Source organism: Salvia splendens, chromosome 1 (assembly GCF_004379255.2).
Source record: "Salvia splendens isolate huo1 chromosome 1, SspV2, whole genome shotgun sequence".
NCBI lineage: Eukaryota > Viridiplantae > Streptophyta > Magnoliopsida > Lamiales > Lamiaceae > Salvia > Salvia splendens.
Genome location: NC_056032.1, coordinates 30,762,986 through 30,785,564, shown reverse-complemented (window position 1 = coordinate 30,785,564; position 22,579 = coordinate 30,762,986). Strand labels below are relative to the sequence as shown.

General features: G+C 35.2%; 4 protein-coding genes across 5 annotated transcripts; 2 read left to right on the top strand and 2 right to left on the bottom strand.

Annotated features, from left to right (window-relative positions):
* The first annotated feature begins 6,920 nt into the window (after nt 1-6,920).
* Nucleotides 6,921-7,580, top strand: LOC121769351 (receptor-like protein 9DC3). The gene has a single exon (XM_042166166.1). It carries the CDS (start codon nt 6,921-6,923, stop codon nt 7,578-7,580), a length of 660 nt encoding a protein of 219 aa, XP_042022100.1.
* A 5,940-nt stretch (nt 7,581-13,520) lies between these two features.
* Nucleotides 13,521-16,760, top strand: LOC121746907 (BAG family molecular chaperone regulator 4-like). Of its 2 annotated transcripts, none has more exons than XM_042140874.1 (5): nt 13,521-13,763; nt 14,771-15,024; nt 15,116-15,262; nt 15,667-16,005; nt 16,453-16,760. In XM_042140874.1, the coding sequence occupies exons 1-5, from the start codon at nt 13,619-13,621 to the stop codon at nt 16,465-16,467; spliced, it is 900 nt and encodes a 299-aa protein (XP_041996808.1). In that variant the 5' UTR covers nt 13,521-13,618; the 3' UTR covers nt 16,468-16,760. The 2 variants fall into 2 exon arrangements, with proteins under 2 accessions (XP_041996808.1, XP_041996799.1); XM_042140865.1 differs by having other exon boundaries at nt 16,400-16,760.
* Nucleotides 16,761-16,839: 79 nt separating this feature from the next.
* Nucleotides 16,840-17,567, bottom strand: LOC121769196 (nudix hydrolase 15, mitochondrial-like). Its single transcript, XM_042165950.1, has 4 exons — nt 17,375-17,567; nt 17,137-17,279; nt 16,934-17,053; nt 16,840-16,866 (listed from the first exon to the last, which is right to left on the bottom strand). Exons 1-4 carry the CDS (start codon nt 17,565-17,567, stop codon nt 16,840-16,842), a joined length of 483 nt encoding a protein of 160 aa, XP_042021884.1.
* Nucleotides 17,568-19,456: 1,889 nt separating this feature from the next.
* On the bottom strand, nt 19,457-21,448 carry LOC121801665 (protein PHR1-LIKE 1-like). Its single transcript, XM_042201193.1, has 5 exons — nt 20,858-21,448; nt 20,658-20,734; nt 20,543-20,579; nt 20,369-20,465; nt 19,457-20,140 (listed from the first exon to the last, which is right to left on the bottom strand). The coding sequence occupies exons 1-5, from the start codon at nt 21,099-21,101 to the stop codon at nt 19,612-19,614; spliced, it is 984 nt and encodes a 327-aa protein (XP_042057127.1). The 5' UTR covers nt 21,102-21,448; the 3' UTR covers nt 19,457-19,611.
* Nucleotides 21,449-22,579: the final 1,131 nt, after the last annotated feature.

The window sequence follows — 22,579 nt, the reverse complement described above, 5'->3', positions numbered from 1 at the left end:
GGTCGTTTTGAGTATCGAATCGTCTGTTTCCAGTTAGTAGTTTATTTCTTCGAGTTAGCATAATCTGTTTACTTTTACTTCATAGAGGTTTGTTTCATGCAAGGTGCAGTTATGTGTTTCCTGTTTTCTTCCATGCTGATCAGTAGGCGGGATTTCAGTTTCGATGTTTGATTTTCGATTTGGAATTTTTGATTGTAGATCTGTGTTCATGAGTTATTAATCTGTGTTTTTATGGTGCTGAATCTGGTTTGTTTTCTGATTTTAGTTTGTGTTTGTTGAAGAAGATGATGTCCATATCCAAGTTTGGGACCACTTTGCTTTTTAGACGCTTTTTGTTTTTTGTCCTTCACCTTTAGTACACCCTGCAGATCTGTCAGCCTAATCACCACAACTACCACTTATTTTCTGCTTTTCTGTTTAGCCTTTTATAGAAACCTAGTACTTTCCGCATATTTTCTGTTACACCTCATCCACCATAATTCCACGTACACCACTACATGTCGACCACCATTCACCCTTCCTAGTCAGTAGGACACCATCTTAATTTCCCGTCTAGGTAGAGACTCAACCCAAGCGTGGTAGCTAACCAAACCATCCAAAATATCACCGCAATCTGTCCAACCGTCACCATCTCTGTGGGATTCGACCCCTACCTTCACTATACTACCCAGTAGAAGAGGGTTGAGGATTTATTGATACCAAGTTTTAGGCTTAGCAGGGGATTGTTTCATCCTGATCAGTAGGATACATCCTTGCTTGAACGACACCTACGCACCCCTGGTCCTTTCAAGTACTTGCAACATACTCACTGCCTCCCCTTTCGAGATTTGCGCTACCACCATTTGAGCAAACTTCTTTAGACATTTCAAGTAGGTATGTTGCAGTAGTTCCTACAACACGATCTTCTTTTCCAAGGATATCCATCCATGCATCCAACATACGCCATGACTTGAAACGCATGTTGCGGGCGACCCAATCCGCCTGACACCACAATAGTAAACAAGGTAATTTGATTAAATGAGAATTTATTGTCCGTGTTATAAATTCAATGAAAAAAATATAGCGTCCAAATAATCATCAAGATGCATACCATAATGATTTGTTCTCATTGGCCGTTGTCATATTCAATATTGTAGTCATTATTTAGGTTGAAGCCTATACCGCTTTGTCGGAGGATTCCACAAAGAGAGTTGTAGTTTTTTTTTCCATTGGGAAATCTTAGATGTGATATGGGGGAGTTATCTTCAGGTCTGTGTGAGGAAATTGACGCTTAATCACCTAAAAATTACACTCAGGTAGAAGATCAAAACTAACTAACCATTGCCCCACTCATGCTGCTAACCAAATCAATTATAATCTTAACACGTCCAAGCCCTACTCATGTTGCTAACCAAATCATATATAAAAGAGAAGTTCAAAACTAACTAACCATTGCGATTCTGATTTGGATCGTCATTGTCAAGGGACAGGTAGAAGTCTTTCATGGTTAGTGTAGCTATAAGAAACTGAAGATGTTGGTACAATAAGTCCTATTTTATGTTGCATTTTGGTAGACCTAATCACATGATCTTCGTAATCTAAACATGGGCATGTGATCCAAAACGAAAAATAATTTGTAAGTGGAGATGGGCTCCAAATGAAAAAAAACAGAGTAAACAACACAATGCCTACAAACAAAACTACTCATACTGTGAACATTTCCCAAACCAATTTTCGACATCTAGTTTTAGACGAGTGGCTTCATAATTCAAAAAAATATTCAACAAAACCTGTAGGAAGAAGAGAAGAGTGAAATACCTGTTGTTAAAGATCATTGATTTCTCAAATGTTACCGCAGCTTGAGTGAGAGAATGAGTTTTGTTGCTTAATTTATCTCCCGCCTTATTACTGCTAGGGTTTCAAGGTAAAAGGTAAACTGGCCACATCATAATATATACTGCCATTAGAAAATAATCTCTTGAATCAATCGAAAATTAACAATTAGAAATATATTCAATTTGTATCCAACGTTGTTGATGGAAACTTATTAAAATAAGGATTCTTTTCAATCCGACTTCAAAGTTTTCGAGGCTATCAAACCAACCACTAAAGAAAAAAAAATTATTTAATTATAGCCATTAGATCTCAAGATTATGTAGCTAAGATTAAGTTATTACTCCCTCCGTACAGGCTAAGATGCACATTTCTTAGTTGACACGAGATTTTAGAAGTTGTTGATTAATGTTGTTAATTAGAGAGAGAAAAAATGGGTGCAAGTATTAAATGGATAGAAAAAGAAAGTTAAATATTTATTTGGAGAAAGAAAAAAGTAATTGGATATATTAATTGGAGAGAGAAAGTTACCAAAACAGAAATGCGTCATCTTGGTTGTGACAAACTAAAAGAAAGTGTGTTATCTTAGTTAGAACAGAGAAAATATTGTGTAAGATAAGATATTAGTTACCATATGATTACATCTCTAAACTCATATATAGTACAAACTCCAAACTTTTCAACACAGTATCAACACTGTGTAAAATTTCAAGATTTTGATGTCAACACAATTTCAACACAGCATCAATCGTTGACATCGTGTTGACATTTTTTGTTGCTATTATTTTATCATCTGTTGATATTTTCTAACGATCCAGATCATAGTTTGAGTTTGTACAATATTTAGAGTTTGCATTTGATCACATTCCGAGTAATATATATATATATATATATATATATATATATATATATATATATATATATATATATATATATATATATAGGATTGTGATCAATATCGAACCACTCTTAAACCTTAAACGCAGAACAACATCATTATATGATAACATGGAGTTGATTATAATGAACTAATAACAAACATATAATGAACTTCAGATTTTTAAATTATGCATGATGATGTCATTGTTTTTAAATCTCATAATTCCCTATAATGAACTACAAATAAAGTTGTAATGAACTCCGCATTATTATATAATGATGTGTTTGACGTTTAATGTTTAAAACTAGTTTGATATATATATATAGTCGTGATCATATGATAACCCCTAAATATCGTAATAACCCTATAACCAAATCTGGACCACACATATTTCTAATCATGCGGTTGAGATTCAAACTTAGATTTACTTCATAAAAAAAAGCGCGGGGGTAAAACTGTCATTTCCCTCATTTAATTTCTGAATTTCGCCAAATATCACGTAAAATGATAAAATGATAAAATGATATGTTTATTGCATAGAATGATAGTTTTGCCGGATAGAATGATACTCTGAGTTGATAAAATGATACTTTTGACTGACTGATAAAATGATAGGTTTATTGCATAGAATGATAGTTTTTCCGGATAGAATGATACTCTGAGTTGATGAAATGATACTTTTGACTGACTGATAAAATGATAAAATGATAAAATGATAGGTTTATTGCATAGAATGATAGTTTTGCCGGATAGAATGATACTCAGAGTTGATAAAATGATACTTTTGACTGACTGATAAATGATAAAATGATAAAATGATATATGTTAGGTTTATTGCATAGAATGATAGTTTTTCCGGATAGAATGATACTCTGAGTTGATAAAATGATACTTTTAGCTTATGAATGTTAGGTTTACTGCATAAAATGATAGTTTTGCCGGATAGAATGATACTTTCAGCCGATAGAATGATAGTTTTGTCGGGTAGAATGATACTTTCAGCCGATAGAATGATAGGTATTTTTGGTGTATAAAATGACATTTTTGTTTAATAAAATGATACTTTTACCTAATAAAATGATAATCTAAGCGGATAAAATGACAGTAACCTTATAAAAATGATACTCTGAGTTGATAAAATGATACGTTTACTGCTTTGTAGGTTTGTATATTATGTATTGTGCTGATTATATTAGGTTTATTGCATAGAATGATAGTTTTGCCGGATAGAATGATACTCTGAGTTGATAAAATGATACTTTTGACTGACTGATAAAATGATATATGTTAGGTTTATTGCATAGAATCATAGTTTTACCGGATAGAATGATACTCTGAGTTGATAAAATGATACTTTTGACTGACTGATAAAATGATAAAATGAGCGAAATTCAGAAATTAAATGAGCGAAATTTGGATACGTAAATTTTATCATGAGCGAAATGACATATTTACCCCCGCGCTTTTTTTATGAAGTAAATCTAAGTTTGAATCTAGACCACATGGTTTTAAAAATGTGTGGTCCAGATTTAGTTATAGGGTTATTACGGAAATTGGGGTTATCATTATAATGCACCCCCATATATATATATATATATATATATATATATATATATAGAGAGAGAGAGAGAGAGAGATGTGATCATATGATAACCCCTAAATATCGTAATAACCCTATAACTAAATCTAGACCACACATATTTCTAATCTTGTGGCTGAGATTCAAAGTTAGATTTACTTCATAAAAAAAGGCGGAGGGGTAAATATGTCATTTCCCTCATTTAATTTCTGAATTTCGTCAAATATCACGTAAAATGATAAAATGATATATGTTAGGTTTATTGCATAGAATGATAGTTTCGCAGGATAGAATGATACTCTACTTCATAAAAAAAGGCGGAGGGGTAAATATGTCATTTCGCTCATTTAATTTCTGAATTTCGCCAAATATCACGTAAAATGATAAAATGATATATGTTAGGTTTATTGCATAGAATGATAGTTTTGCCGGATAGAATGATACTCTGAGTTGATAAAATGATACTCTGAATTTCGCCAAATATCACGTAAAATGATAAAATGATAAAATGATAGGTTTATTGCATAGAATGATAGTTTTGCCGGATAGAATGATACTCTGAGTTGATAAAATGATACTTTTGACTGACTGATAAAATGATAAAATGATAAAATGATAGGTTTATTGCATAGAATGATAGGTTTGCCGGATAGAATGATACTTTGAGTTGATAAAATGATACTCTGAATGATAAAATGATACTCTGAATTTTGCCAAATATCACGTAAAATGATAAAATGATAGGTTTATTGAATAGAATGATAGTTTTGCCGGATAGAATGATACTCTGAGTTGATAAAATGATACTCTTGACTGATAAAATGATACTCTGAATTTCGCCAAATATCACGTAAAATGATAAAATGATAAAATGATAGGTTTATTGCATAGAATGATAGTTTTGCCGGATAGAATGATACTCTGAGTTGATAAAATGATACTCTTGACTGATAAAATGATACTCTGAATTTCGCCAAATATCACGTAAAATTATAAAATGATAAAATGATAGGTTTATTGCATAAAATGATAGTTTTGCCGGATAGAATGATACTCTGAGTTGATAAAATGATACTTTTGACTGACTGATAAAATGATAAAATGATAAAATGATAGGTTTATTGCATAGAATGACAGTTTTGCCGGATATAATGATAGTTTTTGCCGAATAGAATGATAGTTTTTTCCGGATAGAATGATAGTTTTTGCCGGATAGAATGATAGTATATGTTAGGTTTACAGCATACAATGATAGTTTTGTCGGATAGAATGATACTCTGAGTTGATAAAATGATACTTTTGACTGATAAAATGATACTCACAGCAGATAGAATGATACTTTGAGTTGATAAAATGATACCTTTGTCGGATAGAATGATAGTTTTACCGGATAGAATGATACTCTAAGTTGATAAAATGATACTTTTGGCTTATAATGATAGTTTCGTCATTTTTTAGGTCGAAGTATCATTTTATCGGCTGCGAAATTAAATGAGCGAAATGACTGTTTTACCCCTCCGCCTTTTTTTATGAAGTAAATCTAAGTTTGAATCTCAACCGCGTGATTTTAAAAATGTGCGGTCCAGATTTAGTTATAGGGTTATTACGATATTTAGGGGTTATCAATATAACGCACCCATATATATATATATATATATATATATATATATGGTTGTTTTATATACCAAACTAATTTTAAATGCTAAACACCAAACACATCATTATAAAACAACACGAAGTTCATTACAATTTTATTTGTAGTTCATTATAGGGAATTCAAAGATTTAAAAACAATGACATCATCTAGTATAATATAAAGATCTGAAGTTCATTATAAGTTTGTTATTAGTTCATTATAATGAACTCCAGGTTGTCTTATAATGATGTTGTTCGGCGTTTAAGGTTTAAGACTGGTTTGGTATTGATCATAGTCTATCTTTTGTTTAGAGTTCTGAATTATTACTACACAGATTTAGTACTCCCTTCATTCCATAGTAGTGGAGGTATTTCTTTCTGGCACGAAGATTAAGAAAAAAAGTGTGAAATGTATTAAATAAAAGGATAATAAAGTATGAGAGAGGAAAAACTAGAGAGGGAAAAGTAAGTGTGAAGAAATTTATTGTCTTTTACTAAAAAGAGAAATGAATCTACTACTATGGAACGTACCAAAATAACTCTACTATTATGGAACGGAGGGAGTAGTATATAATGTTACACCAGTTCTGCTATGTTTATCAACATTCCTTGAATTTTCAATCTTAGTATATCTGTTGTAGTAGATTATCAATAGAATTTTTTATTAACTATTTAAAATTTCCTATTTTATTTTCTGAAGACTAAAGGCTTTAAACAAACTCTAGCCTTTTAAACCTTTTGGGCCTTTGACAAATATACTCTCCCTCATTTTCTTATCAAATGGTTTATTTTGATTACCAGAAATGTAATGAAAGTAAATTAAATAAATATTAGTAGAACATGAGTATATTTCAGCAAGCTGACGAATCTCGTGAGCCTAGACCTTTCCCACAACAAACTGTCTATACATGCGGAAGAAAGAGTGCAACTGTCTAAACTGTTTCCACGGTTAGAGACTCTAATGCATCTTGCAACCTCCACAAGATCCCGAATCTGCAAAACCAGTCCTCTCTGATGATGCTTGATCTCTCGCACAACGAGTTAGAAGGCGAGATCCCTAGCTGGCTGTGGAGAGTCGGCGACGATGGATTCCTGTTCCGTTTCTTGAATCTGTCTCACAACAGATTGACTCATCTCCAACAGCCTTACAAAATGCGAGGACTGGATTTCCTTGATCTGCATTCCAACCTTCTCGGTGGAGAGATTCCAACGCCACATCCCTCAGCTGCATACGTGGATTCCTCGAGCAATAGCTTCACATCTATTATCCCAGAAATCGGGAACACCCTTAAAAGAGTCATGACTTTCTCTGCAGCAGACAATAAGCTGGTGGGAAGGATCCCGCCTTCGCTCTGGAATGCCACAGGACTTCAAGTGCTCAACTTATCGCGCAATTCTCTGTCTGGCCATATCCCATCCGCGGTTGGGAATCTGTCCAGGCTGCAGTCGTTAGACCTCTCGTTCAACGCCCTAGATGAGGAGATTCCGGGGGAGCTTGCAAGACTCACATTCCTTTCATTCTTGAATGTGTCATACAATCATCTTGTTGGGAAGATACCCCTGCAGAAGTTTCCAGAAAGTTCGTACGTTGGAAACGAGGGGCTGTGCGGGTCGCCTCTAAACATATCTTGCGACGGGCGTGGCAGAGAGATGTACTATGTCTTGTTGGACTAGGATTCCTTTTTCTGTCTCCACATAAATTGGAATCTTAGTGAATGAGTGTATGTATAAGTGTGCTATGTATAATATCTTAATAAATGATCTCGCTGTGACTGTTTTTCATAAACGGAGGAACTAAGAAACATTTTTACAAGTCTATTTCCTTCATATTACACTTAACTATCAATTAATAATCATGGTGTCAAAGCAGTCTTTGATCTTTCAAACTGATCAAACGTACTATTGTGAATTTCAAAGTACAAAATATAAACTCAAACTACTATAAACAAGTGATAAAATACTCTAGAATACCTTTATCTTTGTAGGTAAGGAAATAGTGGACTAAACCTTAAACCATACAAAGACTTCTCGTACTTAAAAACGTAATCACTTTTAACTCGAGGAATGTAATCAAATGCAAACTCTAAATATTATAAAAACTACAAACTATGATCTGGACTGTTAAAAAATGTCAACAGATGACAAAATAGTAGCGACATAAAATGTCAACATAATGTCAACGGTTGATGCTATATTGATATTGTGTTGACATTATCTGTTGCTACTATTTTGCCGTCTGTTAATATTTTTTAACAGTCAAAATCATAGTTTGAAGTTTGTACAATGTATGAGTTTGCATTTTATCACTATCCTTTAACTTGAAGGTTATGGATTATAAGATTAAGTGGTAAATTCATAATTAGTAGTAACATTATTTTTAAAAATAGGAGCTACAAATAAAACTACCTGCCCATTTGCTAATTTTAAGTCTTAAGTTAAATTGATATACTTAATTTTTTACTTTACTCAGTTTAATGGATTACGTGTTAATTCAATGACTAATATTTCAATATGAAGATTGGAACAATATCATTGGCAATCACATTTGTGCGATAGCTTATGGCACAATTTAAAATGTGGCCCAACTTAGATAACTTGAGCCATCAGCCTAACAGGACGGTTGAACCTATAGCTATGGACCCGCGTGTATTTGATAATTATTAATTTTGTACAAATTGTACTCCAGATTTAATTTTGTATGAATATCGAGTGACATACCACTCAATATTCATATTGTCACGCATCACTATGCACCACATTATTTGTCTTCTCCAAACCATACTAAATTTATTCTATGCTACAAATGTATTCTTTATTTTATGTTTTGGATAGACCATAACAAAATTTATGAACCCTCTTCCAAAGAAATAAAAACCAAATTACTTAAATTGTGGGAAGAGGAGCTCACGTGTTTAACCAACACATAATCAACCAGCTTTAAAACAGCAGCAATCCAAAATGTTCACAAATCACAACCAGATGAACTACAGAGAAACTAACATGATTACAATTTATTTCAAATTTCTGACAAACGACAAAGAGGAGAAGGTTTTTTTGGTGTAATGTTTGGTAATGTTCTCATTACAATCGTTCCATTAAATAGGAGTACAATATGTTTCATATGGTAACTAAATCATCCCTAATTAATACATGATTTGATCAATCCCTTAATTTAGGGAATTGATCCTTGATTTATTCTCTTCAAATCTTTTCTTTATTCTAACACTCCCCCTCAAATTGAGTAGTGGGATCCCCGATACTCAATTTGTGAAGAACTTCTTCAAGGCTCCTTGAGCTAACTGTTTTGGCCAATATATCCGCCAGTTGATCTTCAGAACGTACAAAAGGGAATTCGACCACTTCTTCTTCAATCTTTTCCTTGATGAAGTGCCTATCCACCTCAACATGCTTTGTTCGGTCATGTTGGACTGGATTCTCTGAAATGTTTATGGCGGCTTTGTTGTCGCAGTATAACTGACTCTTACTTGGACTAGAATCAATCTCTGTCATCAATTTCCTCAACCACATGATCTCGGTCAGACCACTCTTAATTCCCCCGAATTCTACCTCCGCACTAGACAAGGCTACCACCTTCTGCTTCTTACTCTTCCACGTTACTAAGTTTCCTCCAACGAATGTAAAGTAGCCTGAAGTCGACCTTCTATCCACTAGATTACCTGTCCAATCTGCATCAGTATACCCATGGATGTCTAAGTCTCCATTTTTCTTAAACACTATTTCGTGTCCAACGGTTCCCTTCAAATATCGAACTATCCTCAGTGCAGCTTCTAAGTGTTCTGCCTGGGGTTGATGCATAAATTGACTCATCACCCCTACAGCATAAGCAATGTCAGGTCTAGTGTGAGATAGATAGAAGAGTCTCCCAACTAGTCGTTGATATTGCCCTCGATCTGCTGCCTCAGCTCCATCTCGTATCTTCAAGCCGTGGTTTTGTACGATCGGGGTCTCGGCTGGCTTACACTCTAGTAGGCCTGTCTCCGCTAAGATGTCCAAGATGTACTTCTTCTGTCTCAAGAATATCCCCCGTGGTGAGCGAAGGACTTCAATTCCCAAGAAGTACTTGAGATCAACTAAATCCTTCATCTCAAATTCTTTGAAGAACTTTTCCTTCAAACTCTCAATTTCCTTTGCAACATCGCCTGTAATAATCATGTCATCAACGTACACAATTAAACAGGTAGTCTTTCCCTCGTGCCTCTTCAGGAACAGTGTATGGTCTGAATTGCTTTGTCTGTATCTATAGCTCTTCATTGCGTCTGCAAATCTACCAAACCAGACTCTCGGTGACTGCTTCAGCCCATACAGAGTCTTCCTTAATCGGCATCCTTCACCTGCCTTGAACTCGTCAGAGAAGCCTGGTGGCGCCTCCATGTATATTTCATTTTTCAACTCCCCATGAAGAAAGGCGTTTGTGACGTCGTACTGGTACAGTGGCCAATCTCGATTGGCGGCAATAGAAAGTAGTACTCGAACCGTGTCCATCTTAGCTACAGGAGAGAAAGTTTCTGAGTAGTCTATTCCATAAGTCTGAGTGTACCCTTTAGCCACCAGCCGAGCTTTATACCGCTCGATACTTCCATCCGGTCTTCGCTTAATGGTGAACACCCATCTACATCCAACTGACTTCTTTCCTTCGGGAAGTATACACTTGTCCCAGGTGTGGTTACGCATTAAAGCATCTATCTCCTTTTTCATGGCTTCTCTCCAATGCTTGTTCCTCATCGCCTCATCGGCTGACTGTGGGATCTCCTCCTCGTCGTACAGTGCTTTCTCAAATGCTTGAGCCATCTCAGTCAAGTGCCCTTTTGCCAAGTTCGCAATAGAGTACCTTGCATTCCGGTTGATTTTCGCTGGACTGTACCTCTTTGGTGGTACTCCCTTGTTTGCCCGTGGATGTAGTATGTATCTCCCAGTGTCAGGGTCAACTCCCTCGACTTCATCGGTTTCAACTTCTTCCGGTTGATCACTATTCTCCCCCTGAGCCTCATCCACTACATTAGTTCCAGTAATCTCATTGACAGGGGCAAGAGTACCTACATTCGATATTAGAAGCGGAGAGTCAATATTAGGACTTGTGTCACCTGCCGCTTCAGTCTGTACCACGTCAGAGACTTGTCCAGCGGAGTTGCGTACTGCTTCCTCTGGTAGGTCCACTTCTGGTACACTTGGCATTGATACCTAGCTTAGTGGGTCACTAATAGTTTTCCTAGTATCACTCTCCCCCTGACTGCTAAGATGGGTATAAAAGTACTCGGATTCAAGAAAATCACAATTCATGGTCGTGTACATACGATTAGACTTAGGATCAAAGCATCTATACCCCTTTTGGCTCACCCCGTAACCCACAAATACACATTTAATAGCGCACAGGGATAATTTAGTTCGTTCATGTTTCGGTATATGGACAAAGACGGAGCAGCCAAAGATTCGAGGTTTTAGGGAAAGATGTTGAGGAATAGTTGTGTGTAGGGCTAGGGTATTGATTGGCGTTTGGAATTTTAGGATATGGGTAGGTAGCCGATTTAGAAGGTAAGTAGAAGTGGCGAGGGCTTCAGGCCAGAAGGTCTTCAGAACTTGTGATTCTATGAATAAGCGGAACCTGGCTCTACTACCATGATAGAAATCCATGGGTTCCATCCTAAAACCAATTGGTGATAAGAGGAGAGGCCCATGAGACTTATATAGTTGATTAAGCTCTTTGTGTACACCGATATGAGATATTATTATATTCATTTTTATGTTTCAATTGCCAACACCCTCTTGGAGGGGTTGGACTTTTTTATGATCGATTGGACAATCGGTCCAATTTTTTTTCGATCGGTTGGACCACTGGCTCAAATTTTCAGCCCAGTTATACTGCTGAGTCAGTCATTTTTTCCGGTTTCAGCCCAGATATACTGCTGGGTCAGTTAAATATAACCCACGGTCAGCGACCCGCTCTGATACCATGACAAACGACAAAGAGGAGAAGGTTTTTTTTGTGTAATGTTTGATAATGTTCTCATTACAATCGTTCCGTTAAATAGGAGTACAATATGTTTCATATGGTAACTAAATCATTCCTAGTTAATACATGATTTGATCAATCTCTTAATTTAGGGAATTGATCCTTGATTTATTCTCTTCAAATCTTTTCTTTATTCTAACAATTTCAACTTGAACTTCAAAGCATGCTCTATATGACTGTATCCATGTTATACGAATTTATTTCAGATTTTAAAGTGCTTAAGATTTAATAACACAAAAATAGATAGATTAAATGGTGTATTATTGTTTAATTTAATATCTTTTAATGTAATAGAGATCTAATATAAAATAAATAAATTTTTAATGACATTATTACTTGATTAATTAAATGATTTTTTGAATGTGATTAAGATCTAACATTACAAACTTGATACTATTATTAGATGTCTATTCAACAAAAATTTAGAAGCTAACACATCAAATGAAAATTCTAGAGCAAAATCTGTTTAGGGGATAGTACAAGGATGAATTATGAGTGTTTATTTGTTTTAGAAGTTAGTCTGATGTCTACATACTTCCGTAAGGGCAATAAGTTCGTAAGCAGCATGTTCAACTTATCTTAGTTGTACAATTCTTTGATAAGTGTTTGGATGTGGGAGGGTGTAAGATCATCCCCATCCATATTCTTTCTTGCCAAAGAGTATGGATGTGGACTCAGACCCATTTTATTAATTTTTTACTCCCTGCTTTTTTTATAAGAGCACAACACTCACATTCATGCTCTTCCGCAAAAGCATGCTCAAGGTCCCATCATTTTATTATTTAATTTTAATACTTCAATTACTAAAAACATTTCCACAATATTAAATGCATTAATAATACGCGAAATACTTTTACAAATTATTAAAAAATTAAAAGTTACATAATTAAAATCCTAAAAATTTAAAATTACATAGTTAAAATCCTAAAAATTGAGATTGAGAGAGTTGTTTGGTATAGTGTCATTTTTTGTGTTTGAAATGAGAGTATTTATGGATGAAAGTATGAATTTTGGGATAAAAATAATGAAAAAATAAATTAAAAGTGTGAAAAAAATGAATATATTTTATTAGGAAGTGGAATTTTATTTTTATTAAATCTGAAATTTTCAGATTTATTTAAATTTTTTTAAAAAAATAATAAAAAATGATAAAACAACGGCCAATCAGAGCATGCCACGTCGGCTGCTCGTGCTCTTGCCGTTGGCACGGACATGCTCTATGCATCGAGCAGGACCGTGCCGTTGGCAAGAGCACAACAGCAAGCATGGGTCTTCTATTCCCGACAGCACGGACGCCGTCCTTGCGCAAGAGCACCGATGGGCATGCTCTAACATAAATATTATCCTTAACAATATAATTAAATTAGCCTTTGTCTAGTATCGTGAGTTCATAATAAATTGGATAAATATATAACTCTCATACAAAAAAGTTTGAAGTCTATATTAATCATATAAAAAGGTTTATTCGTGTTTTTTTTTTGTTTGGAAATTGTAAATCTTTGTCTATATTGTCTATGTGAAACAGTAAAAATATTTCGATGTTGGGCCTTTGTAAACCAAAGATATCATCAAAATAGCGTGACTAAACCGCCATTACCGTAATTCTAAGGTATTAAACCCTCGCTTCGAAAAAATCAGAATAAACTTCTGTTCACACTTTGCTGCGCAATTTGCTCTATTTCCGATGATGGAGGGCTTAAATTCGAACTCTACAAATGCTGCAATCGGGCTGAAATTGAAGTCCGAGACTGGCTCAGGCATTTACAACATCACAGTCTTTCACGGTCCCAACCAACTTCAAGTTGCCGTGCCCTCTAATTCCACTTTTGGTATTCTATTTCCCTTTCTCTTTCTTTATTTTTACAATCCTCTGCGTGAAGCAGTCGTCACGCCAGGTGAAAATTTGATGCTTTTGTCTGTTTTCGTATTTTTGTGTTGTTCTGCATCTGTTGTTGCTGATTTTTTATTTTTTTTCATGTGTTTTTGAGCTGTGATTGGCTCAGTTTTGTGTGTTTGATAGTGTAGTTCTTATAAAATTTGGTCTATTTGTGCATTCTCACCGTTGGCAGTAATAGGAAAAATGGAGAAATTGATCAGTGTTTGTGACGGAGCCCTAATTTGGAGTTCATCTCGGCTATTATCTTCTTTTGATCATATAATGTTGCTATTACATGTGTATGGAGTGACATTCTTTGCTACAAACTAAGCTCATTTTGCAATCTGAGTTCATCATGGTCAGTTTCCATGGGTTTTGTATATGTTGAATTTATATTCTTTTTGTTTGGCAAGTTATAGTTTACAGATCCTTCGAGACTCATTCTTTCTTCGGGCTTGCTGGTTATAGCGCGACTCGTCTTTGACCTAGCGGCTAGGAGCTTAGACATTGTTGACTGAGGTGCCGAGTTCGAGCCCTCTTATCAACATTAGTAGAACTGAATTTCCTCCAAAAAAAATCCTTGGGTTTCTGGAGTATAGGGCCGCATGCAGTGGAATCAGTCACTATAAAAAGTTTACCCAACGCAGTTTTGTGTGTGTGAGTTGGCTAAGCGGTAGAGAGGTTAATGTCTGATGCAAAAGGTCTAAGTTTCGAGTCCTCCGTGGCGTGGCCTTTAAATTTAAATTTATTTACCCAAAAAATAAGTGAGAGGTTAGGTTAATATGTCTGATGCAAAAGGTCTAAGTTTCGAGTCCTCTGTGGCGTGGCCTTTAAATTTAAATTTATTTACCAAAAAAAAAAGTATGAGCCGATTGACATAGTTTGTGGAATGCTTCAGATGGAATATTTTCTTTATACACTTACTGAGTATATGTTGCGAATTCATTTATTTGGATGCAGGCGATCTCAAATCAGTAGTTGCTCAAGAATTTGGACTGGAACCAGAGACCTTAAAACTCTTGTTCAGAGGTAAAGAGAAGGAAGATGATGATCATCTCCACGAAGCTGGTGTAAAGGATGGTTCCAAAGTTTTGGCTGTGGAGGACACGATTCCCGTGCAGAGAAGCCCCGAAAAAGTGGAAGCAGTTGTGGTCTCTCGAGGAGATGCAGCTGTTGCTGAAGTCAGGGAAGAGGTTGACAAGCTCGCTGATCAGGTTGGCACCTTCATAATAGAGACGTTGTAACTTCTTTTTAGCCCATGGTCGATTGAGTGGTGAATGATGTGCCCCTTTTGGTCTTCAATAGGTAGCTGCTTTACAAGCTGTTGTTAATGGTGAAACGAAGGTTGATGACAAGGATTTTCTTTATTTGACTGAGATGCTCATGAGGCAGTTGCTCAAATTGGATGGCATTGAAGCTGAAGGGGAGGGAAGAGTCAAGAGAAAGATGGAGGTTCGTATTATATTACTAACGAAGTAAACCAGTTCATTCTTTAACCTTGTACGTATGTGTGCTCCATGGTTATCTAGCACGGTATGCTCATTGTAGATTTCCGTTAATGGACACACATCTTTGTAAAAGTGAAGGGATTTGGCGGTTTTGAACTGTTGCGTTAAACCAAAAAATACAGTTTCTATGCAAAGTTCATACCCTCCTTGTGCTTCAGAAGTTCTTTTGTTGGATGGTCCGAAATATTAATGGATATGTCGACACCTATGTATCGCAAACATTTACATATGAGTCAGAATCTGATTGTGAGATTGACAATTTGTGACTGTCATGCTTATTTATTTTCTCCTTTTTTTGTGCTTTCTATTCTCTCTTGCTGGACTGTAATTAACTTTTATTATCTCCAGGTACGTCGGGTACAGAGCCTTGTCGAAACAGTGGATACACTCAAGTCAAGAAACGCTAATCACGATATAAACAATAATAGTACTACTGCATCTGACACAACTCAATGTGAGACTTTTGAGCCTGGAACCGAAAGTGCAAGCACCGATTCCAGTGAACCATCTTCAAACGGCATGATTCCATTGGGCCCTCTCCATGCACCTGCCCCTGTCCCTGTCCCTGTCCCTGAATCTTCCTGTGCCTCAGTGATGTCTTCTACTAGTACACCAGTTCCGGTTTCCATTACTGACTCTATCCCCGTGCTGTCTTCTTCCCCTTCCCATTGGCCATCTCCTACCAAGGTAACTGAGGGATTGGGAAAGCTATGATTAATTAGGCCATTGTTTGGAGCTGTTATTTATGGAGAACTCATGCATGATTTAAGGGAATATTGTCTGTCCCTTTCTGGGTGCAAAACAATTGATGCTATTGTGCCTAAAGAATATACCTCAACTGGTGGATAGAGAGTCATCACATTTCTTAATACTATTATTTGACATCTTGTTCTTATCCATGTGATGCATAAATTTGATGATATAAGGGAATGTTTGCTTTTGCTGCTTTTTCTTGGATATGTGTGAAAATGTTATTGATAAGTAATACTACATACTTTTCAAGCTAGTAACAATTTGAGAGAACATAAATCCAAACATACATTTGATATTGTTAAATATTGTGAATGGTTGTTTCATTTAGGAGTGGTTAAAGTCCACTGCAGTTCACTAAAATCTTGAAGGTTTTGATCGAAGGATGGAGACCTTTGATAGATAATCGAAGCTGCATGAATTAGAATGCTTGCGGTCAATCCTCCGACCACGAAATTGCCCTGCTCGGATTCGAACTCGAACATGTGGCAAGCATATTTCCAGCCTTCCCATTCCTTCTCCAAGCACTTGTGGCGCCCTTCTTCCTACAATAATCTCAGAAATCTGTAAATTTTGATTTTCTGTTGTGAGAGTATATTTTTGTGTTTACTGTTATATTTAATTCAGTTCTTACATCATATTGCACAATAGTATTGAAAAAGTGTGACCTCAAATGTAACGCTATTGTTTCACAGGCTTCTTTTTTCACATGTACACTTTTTTAGTAACAAAAATCACTATTTTTATTAGGAACCATGAATTTGATACTAGTTATAATCTGATCACTGTAGATTTCACCTAAGATTTAAATACAATGCAAAATATTAGTGATAGACCCCAATAAATGAAAATAAAATTGGCAAACCTCAATAAACATTGCTAAAGGTGCGTCAAATATAGCATCAACTTCATCTGAATTAAGCACCGGCTTGAAATCTTCCACTCTTGACAACACCCCTACGACCGGCACCACCCTCAATAAATTCTGCAAACGCAAGATCCTCTATTTCTTATCGTCTACCATTCTCATATTTTGATAAAATATGAGATTGAAATGTAAAACTCTACCGATGAAATGAATGGCTCTAAATTGGCCACAACCCGGACAAGATTCGGATCCAATCCAATTTCCTCCATGGCTTCTCTGAGAGCAGTTGCAGAGTCATCAACGTCACACTCGTCCATCTTTCCTCCAGGCAATGCTACATCTCCTACAACACAATAATTTATTTATTTATAACATAAAAAACTAGTTTTTCAATTTCTAGTATAGAGAAGTTGGGAGAGAGTAAGAGTGGAAATTAACCTGGATGAGACGACAGCTTCATCGATCGTCTAGTAAGAATCACACGGAGCTCGCCTTCTCTCCCTTTAAAAATGCATATCAGAACCGCGGCTCTTTTCTTCCTCATTTCCTTAGTCATCATGGAAGGGCTCGGAGTAAACGAGCCGAATTCGAGCTTGTTGGTTGGGCTGTCATCACTTTGGGAGTTATCCATGGTGAATAATAATGTGATTAATTTGTTTTTTTTTTTCAAACCAAAAATGCTAGAATTTATAAAGAAAAGTGAGTGGATGTAGTTTTCTGCATTGTAAAAAAAATGGTGCATGAAAAAGAAATCTCGTGGTGTTTGGAATCAAAGTGATGATTTTGATGAAAGGTGCTTGATGGAGATACTATTTGTGTAGAATATGCAGGCTTTACTTTAAGAATTTGATTCCTACAATTTATAGTGACATCTCTTTGCATACTGTATGCAATTAATACTACATTCTCCTTCTTATAAGCCGCGTGTATTATTTTGTACCCTAATTTGAAATAGAGTTGAAAATAAAAGCATATAGATTTTATAGTTTCCCTAAAGATGATGACTTTTCAAATTTAGATCTAGAATTGTATCTAATGTAATTCAGATTGTTTCGTATCGAAAATTTAATGGTTAGTGACGGAACAAAATGACTGAGTTTTTTTTTTTTTAATAGTGACAGCTTTCAGTCAGTGTATAAGATGATATATATATGTATATTTCCAATTAAAACACATTATAGTTGGATTAATTAGGGTGTACAAGGGCATAAAAAGTGGTTAATTAAAGTAATAGTGTACTGAAGAGGTCCCAGCTCTAAATATTAAATATAAGCAAATTAGGCCAACTCAACTATGCTTAGCCTGGAAAAGAGGGTTAGGACAGAACTAATTATAATTATATACCTTTACTATATACAAAAATAGGTGATCACACTGTTGCATCCACTTTTTATACTGCATTATTGACGACTTGTCTATGAATATAACCACGGAATTAGGGGGCTAGAACAAAATTCAAGTAGAAGAAACAAACCTAACTTTTAATCAACCATAAATGATTTATTCCTCTAATTTCCGTTTTTGTCACTTTAACTAAATTAACATAAGAATGGGAAATTAACAAAATAATTAATAAATTGATTCTGAAACATAGATGTATAATCAAAACATATATACATGGAAGTCTGGTGAAGGAATGGTATTAATGCTACAATTTGAGTGGCAGAATAATTGGCAAGTCTAGTTTAAAAGTGGGATTAGATGCGTGGGCTACATCTTATCCAATGCGTAATCATATTATTGAATAGTAATGAACGCCACCATTTTAGTTACCTATGTAAGATCCTAATATCAATATATACATATGAATATTACATCATAATGTGATGGCCTATTAGCTCAGTTGGTTAGAGCGTCGTGCTAATAACGCGAAGGTCGCAGGTTCGAAACCTGCATGGGCCATTTTTGTATTTACAGTAAAATGCATCTCTTTACATAACATATACAGCTAAGAACCAAAATTTTCATTTCTTGAATATGGTTAATTTCAGTACACATTCATAATTTCATTAAGGTCCAATTAATTAATGCAATGTTGTCGGTTCTAAAAATGTGGTTTTCAGTGAGCATGATAAATATCCACCTTTAGTTAGATTAGATATCATCTTTTAAATTAAATCCCTGAATAAATTATTAATACAGGGATGTTGAATATAAATGCTACTCCATTCACCTGTATATCTTCGTTTAAAATATATCAACACGGGACCATTTTCCAAGAGATAACAAGGATAAAGTTATTAATTTAGATTTATATACAATATTATTCATGAAAACAATAAATTACAACATATATATTGACGAGGCCATAATCCCCAGAACTGACTCTAGCACATATTTAGAAAACCAAAATATGATTTGAATAATCAAAACTACATATATTCCACTAGACTGATATCAGTAACTTAACTTTTCCCAATTTTTTATTTTCAGTTGAGAAAATTTTGGTAGTACAAAAAAGCCCTTTTACCATCCCAAGAAGCATAAATTTGCCAAACCAAAAAACATAAAAATCAAAAGTGAGAAACAACACATTTTGTACTATTATATATTGTTATTACCATATAAATGTTGGTGCTACAAGACAAATCATAAAATCATCAATGCATATATTAATTTAAATTTCCATAAGCAACAAGTACCTCAAGATCTCACTTAGAATTTTTCACCTACATTCATAGAGTCAGATCTAGAGTACTCGCCCCTCTTGCTTTCTCATCACCAACATTTGCAAAATCACCCTTCATCTTCTTCCTCCCATCCTTGGAAGCTTCTGGAATCGTGTTGAGCGAGAGCCCTAATTCTTCGTCATCACCATCTTCTTCTTCATCGTCATCATCATCATCATCATCAACGTTTCCTGATTCGAGCCCTAACGACAAATTTAGATCGAGCTCAGCATCCGATGCTTTTCTCTTACCAAGCCCTAATTTCGCTCTCTCGTGGCTTTTTTGTTGAAATTTTTTCAGCTTGAATGAGTTGATCTGGATAGGGTTTTGTCTGGATTGACCTAGCCAGGGTTCTTGCTTGTGCAGTAGCCCTTGTTCGTGCTCCTCGTTTCGCCCTCGGTTGAGAGAAGGGAATCTAGGGCTGAGAGGATTGAGATTCGTTGGCCTAGTGTAATGGTTGCTCAAGAATCTTTCTGTGTAGAATCCTTGTCTTGTTATGTTTCTTGAATTGTGCATCCATGTGGGATCTCCATACCTTAAGAAGATTTAGGTTTTTGGCACAAATCTTGAATTAGTGGCTAACAATTTTGAGAAAGTAATTAAACCTAAAAGAAAAAAATCACACAGACACACAATGAATAGGGAGCATTTTTAGTGGAAAGACATAAATTTTAAAGTCCTTGCCATAGTGACTTGAACTCGAGATTGGGATCTAACATTAACCACTCTACCACTAGTCAGACTTCTGCAGATGCTTTAGTACCTGAGGTTGGAATTCATCCTTTGATTAAAGCTTGGAAGAAGAGGGAGTTGGCTTAGATTGAATATGTTCCGATCTACGCCTTCCATGAATTTTAGCCCTGTGAGAGACATCAAGTGCACATGAGTGTGAATTTTAACTAAAAAAAAAGATCGAAACCAAAAACAAGAAGTGTACCTTGGTTGGATTCATCCGTCTTTTTGCTTCTATACATCTGTAAAATCACAAGGATTTTAATTTTTTTTAATTACATCCGATTTAATCAGTACTAATTATATGAACTAACACTCACCTGCAAATGGCTCTTGACATGAGCAATATTCAGCCCTTTAATTCCCATCAATTGAAGCACTAATTTTGGGGTAGCTCCTGCACCAGAAACCAATATGATGAGATCAAAATCAAACATTTCCAACCACTCAAATCACTTCTAATATTAATTCTTCAAAATCAATCTAAATAAAAAAAATGAAATATATTATCTAGACTTACTATCTTGGCCTCCGAGTCTTTCCACTGCGTGAACAAAGCGGAGATGGAGCTCGGGCGTCCACCGCAGCCTCGGCATCTTTGATCGGACATAAGGCCTCACTGGTGGCTTCTTGCCACTCTCTTCGACCGTGCTGTTGCTCGAGCTCCCTCCATCTTTCGCCTCATAGCTCTCGTTTTGCTCTTCGCTCTCATCTAGTATCTCACAAGGGCTTGTTTCTAGAGATTCCTTTTCACTAATTTCCATTTTTTGGACTTTTTTATTTTGCTCTTGAATTCACAAAATTACACAAGAAAATTGGATACACATAACTACTATTATCTCCTATGATCCATCTATACAAAGCTGAGCTAGGGCTTGCTTACAACCTCAAGATCATGACAATTCATCCTGCCACCTAGGATATCCATGTTGAAGAAGAAAGGAGATTGATCCAACAAAAATAGGGTGTAGAATCTTGATCTACAACTATTGCATAGAGAAAATCATGAAGGTTGAAGACCGAAGAAACCCTAGAATGTTTGTAAGAGGAAGATGAAAGAGTTCCCTTTGTTCTTTCTCTCTCTCTCTCCTCTTTGTCTCTCAAAAACTAATAATTTATGTATTGAAAATCAAAGGGAATCTTGTTAATTAGTAAACATATAGTATAATGGGGATACAATCAAATACAACTTTAAATATGGTACAAACTCCAAACTATGATTTGGACCATAATGCCAACAAATGACAAAATAACATTAATAGAAAAATGTCAACAGAGTGTTAATGGTTGACATCAAAATCTTATAATTTTACACTATGTTTACACTGTGTTGAGGAGTTTGAAGTTTGTACAATATATAGAATTTGCATTTTATCATTACCCTAGTAGGCCTGGTATAATATATGTGCATGTATAAGTGCATGTGTTTATGGATGCATCAATTCATGATGGAGATGTGAAGAAGGTCTAAAAATTATGCATTCATGTGAAGCCAGTTCATGGCCATTCTCGACCTTGTAAAAAAAGTATAATTTTCCCACGGACTTTGATTAATATATGCTATATTTTTTATTATTGATCGTGTCATCATATACATACGCCGAGATGCAGTTTTCGCAGACTCCAAAGTGTAGAAATTTGTGACTATAAAAATAAAATAATTGGAAAATATGAGAAAATTTAATCGCGGAGACCTAGAATTAAAGAAGGCAATTGGTCTGAGTAAGTTCAAATTTAACTTTTGTTAATGCTGTCTCTTTGTTACTTGGGGAAACAAGTCTTGAAACACCAATTTCTTTTGTCTAATTAGTTGGGAATTCCTCTATTTTTATGTATTCCATCAATATCAAAAGATTCTAATTTCAAACACCATTGCTTATTGAAATGCTCCTCAATTTTGCCTGCTCTTTGACATTTGTGACCTTTGAAAACTTCTAGTTCTCGTTTAATGTTGATTTATTCAATGTGTAATTTTCCAGCAAGAAGTAGTGGTCCAATTCAATGCTGTTCCTTTTTCCACCGATTTTACTTACCTATAAAATATAAAATATATAAGTGAGAGATAATAAAGCTTTGGATTAACTGTATTTCTTCGTGTGTTTTAGAAATAGAGAAATTAATTATGAACAAAAGAGCTAAATTCTTATTTAATTCTATAAAAGATTTTGACATGATTTTTTTTTATTTTCATCACAAACCCTGTAAGTTTGTTGCGTTATTATATTATATTCATCATGATCTT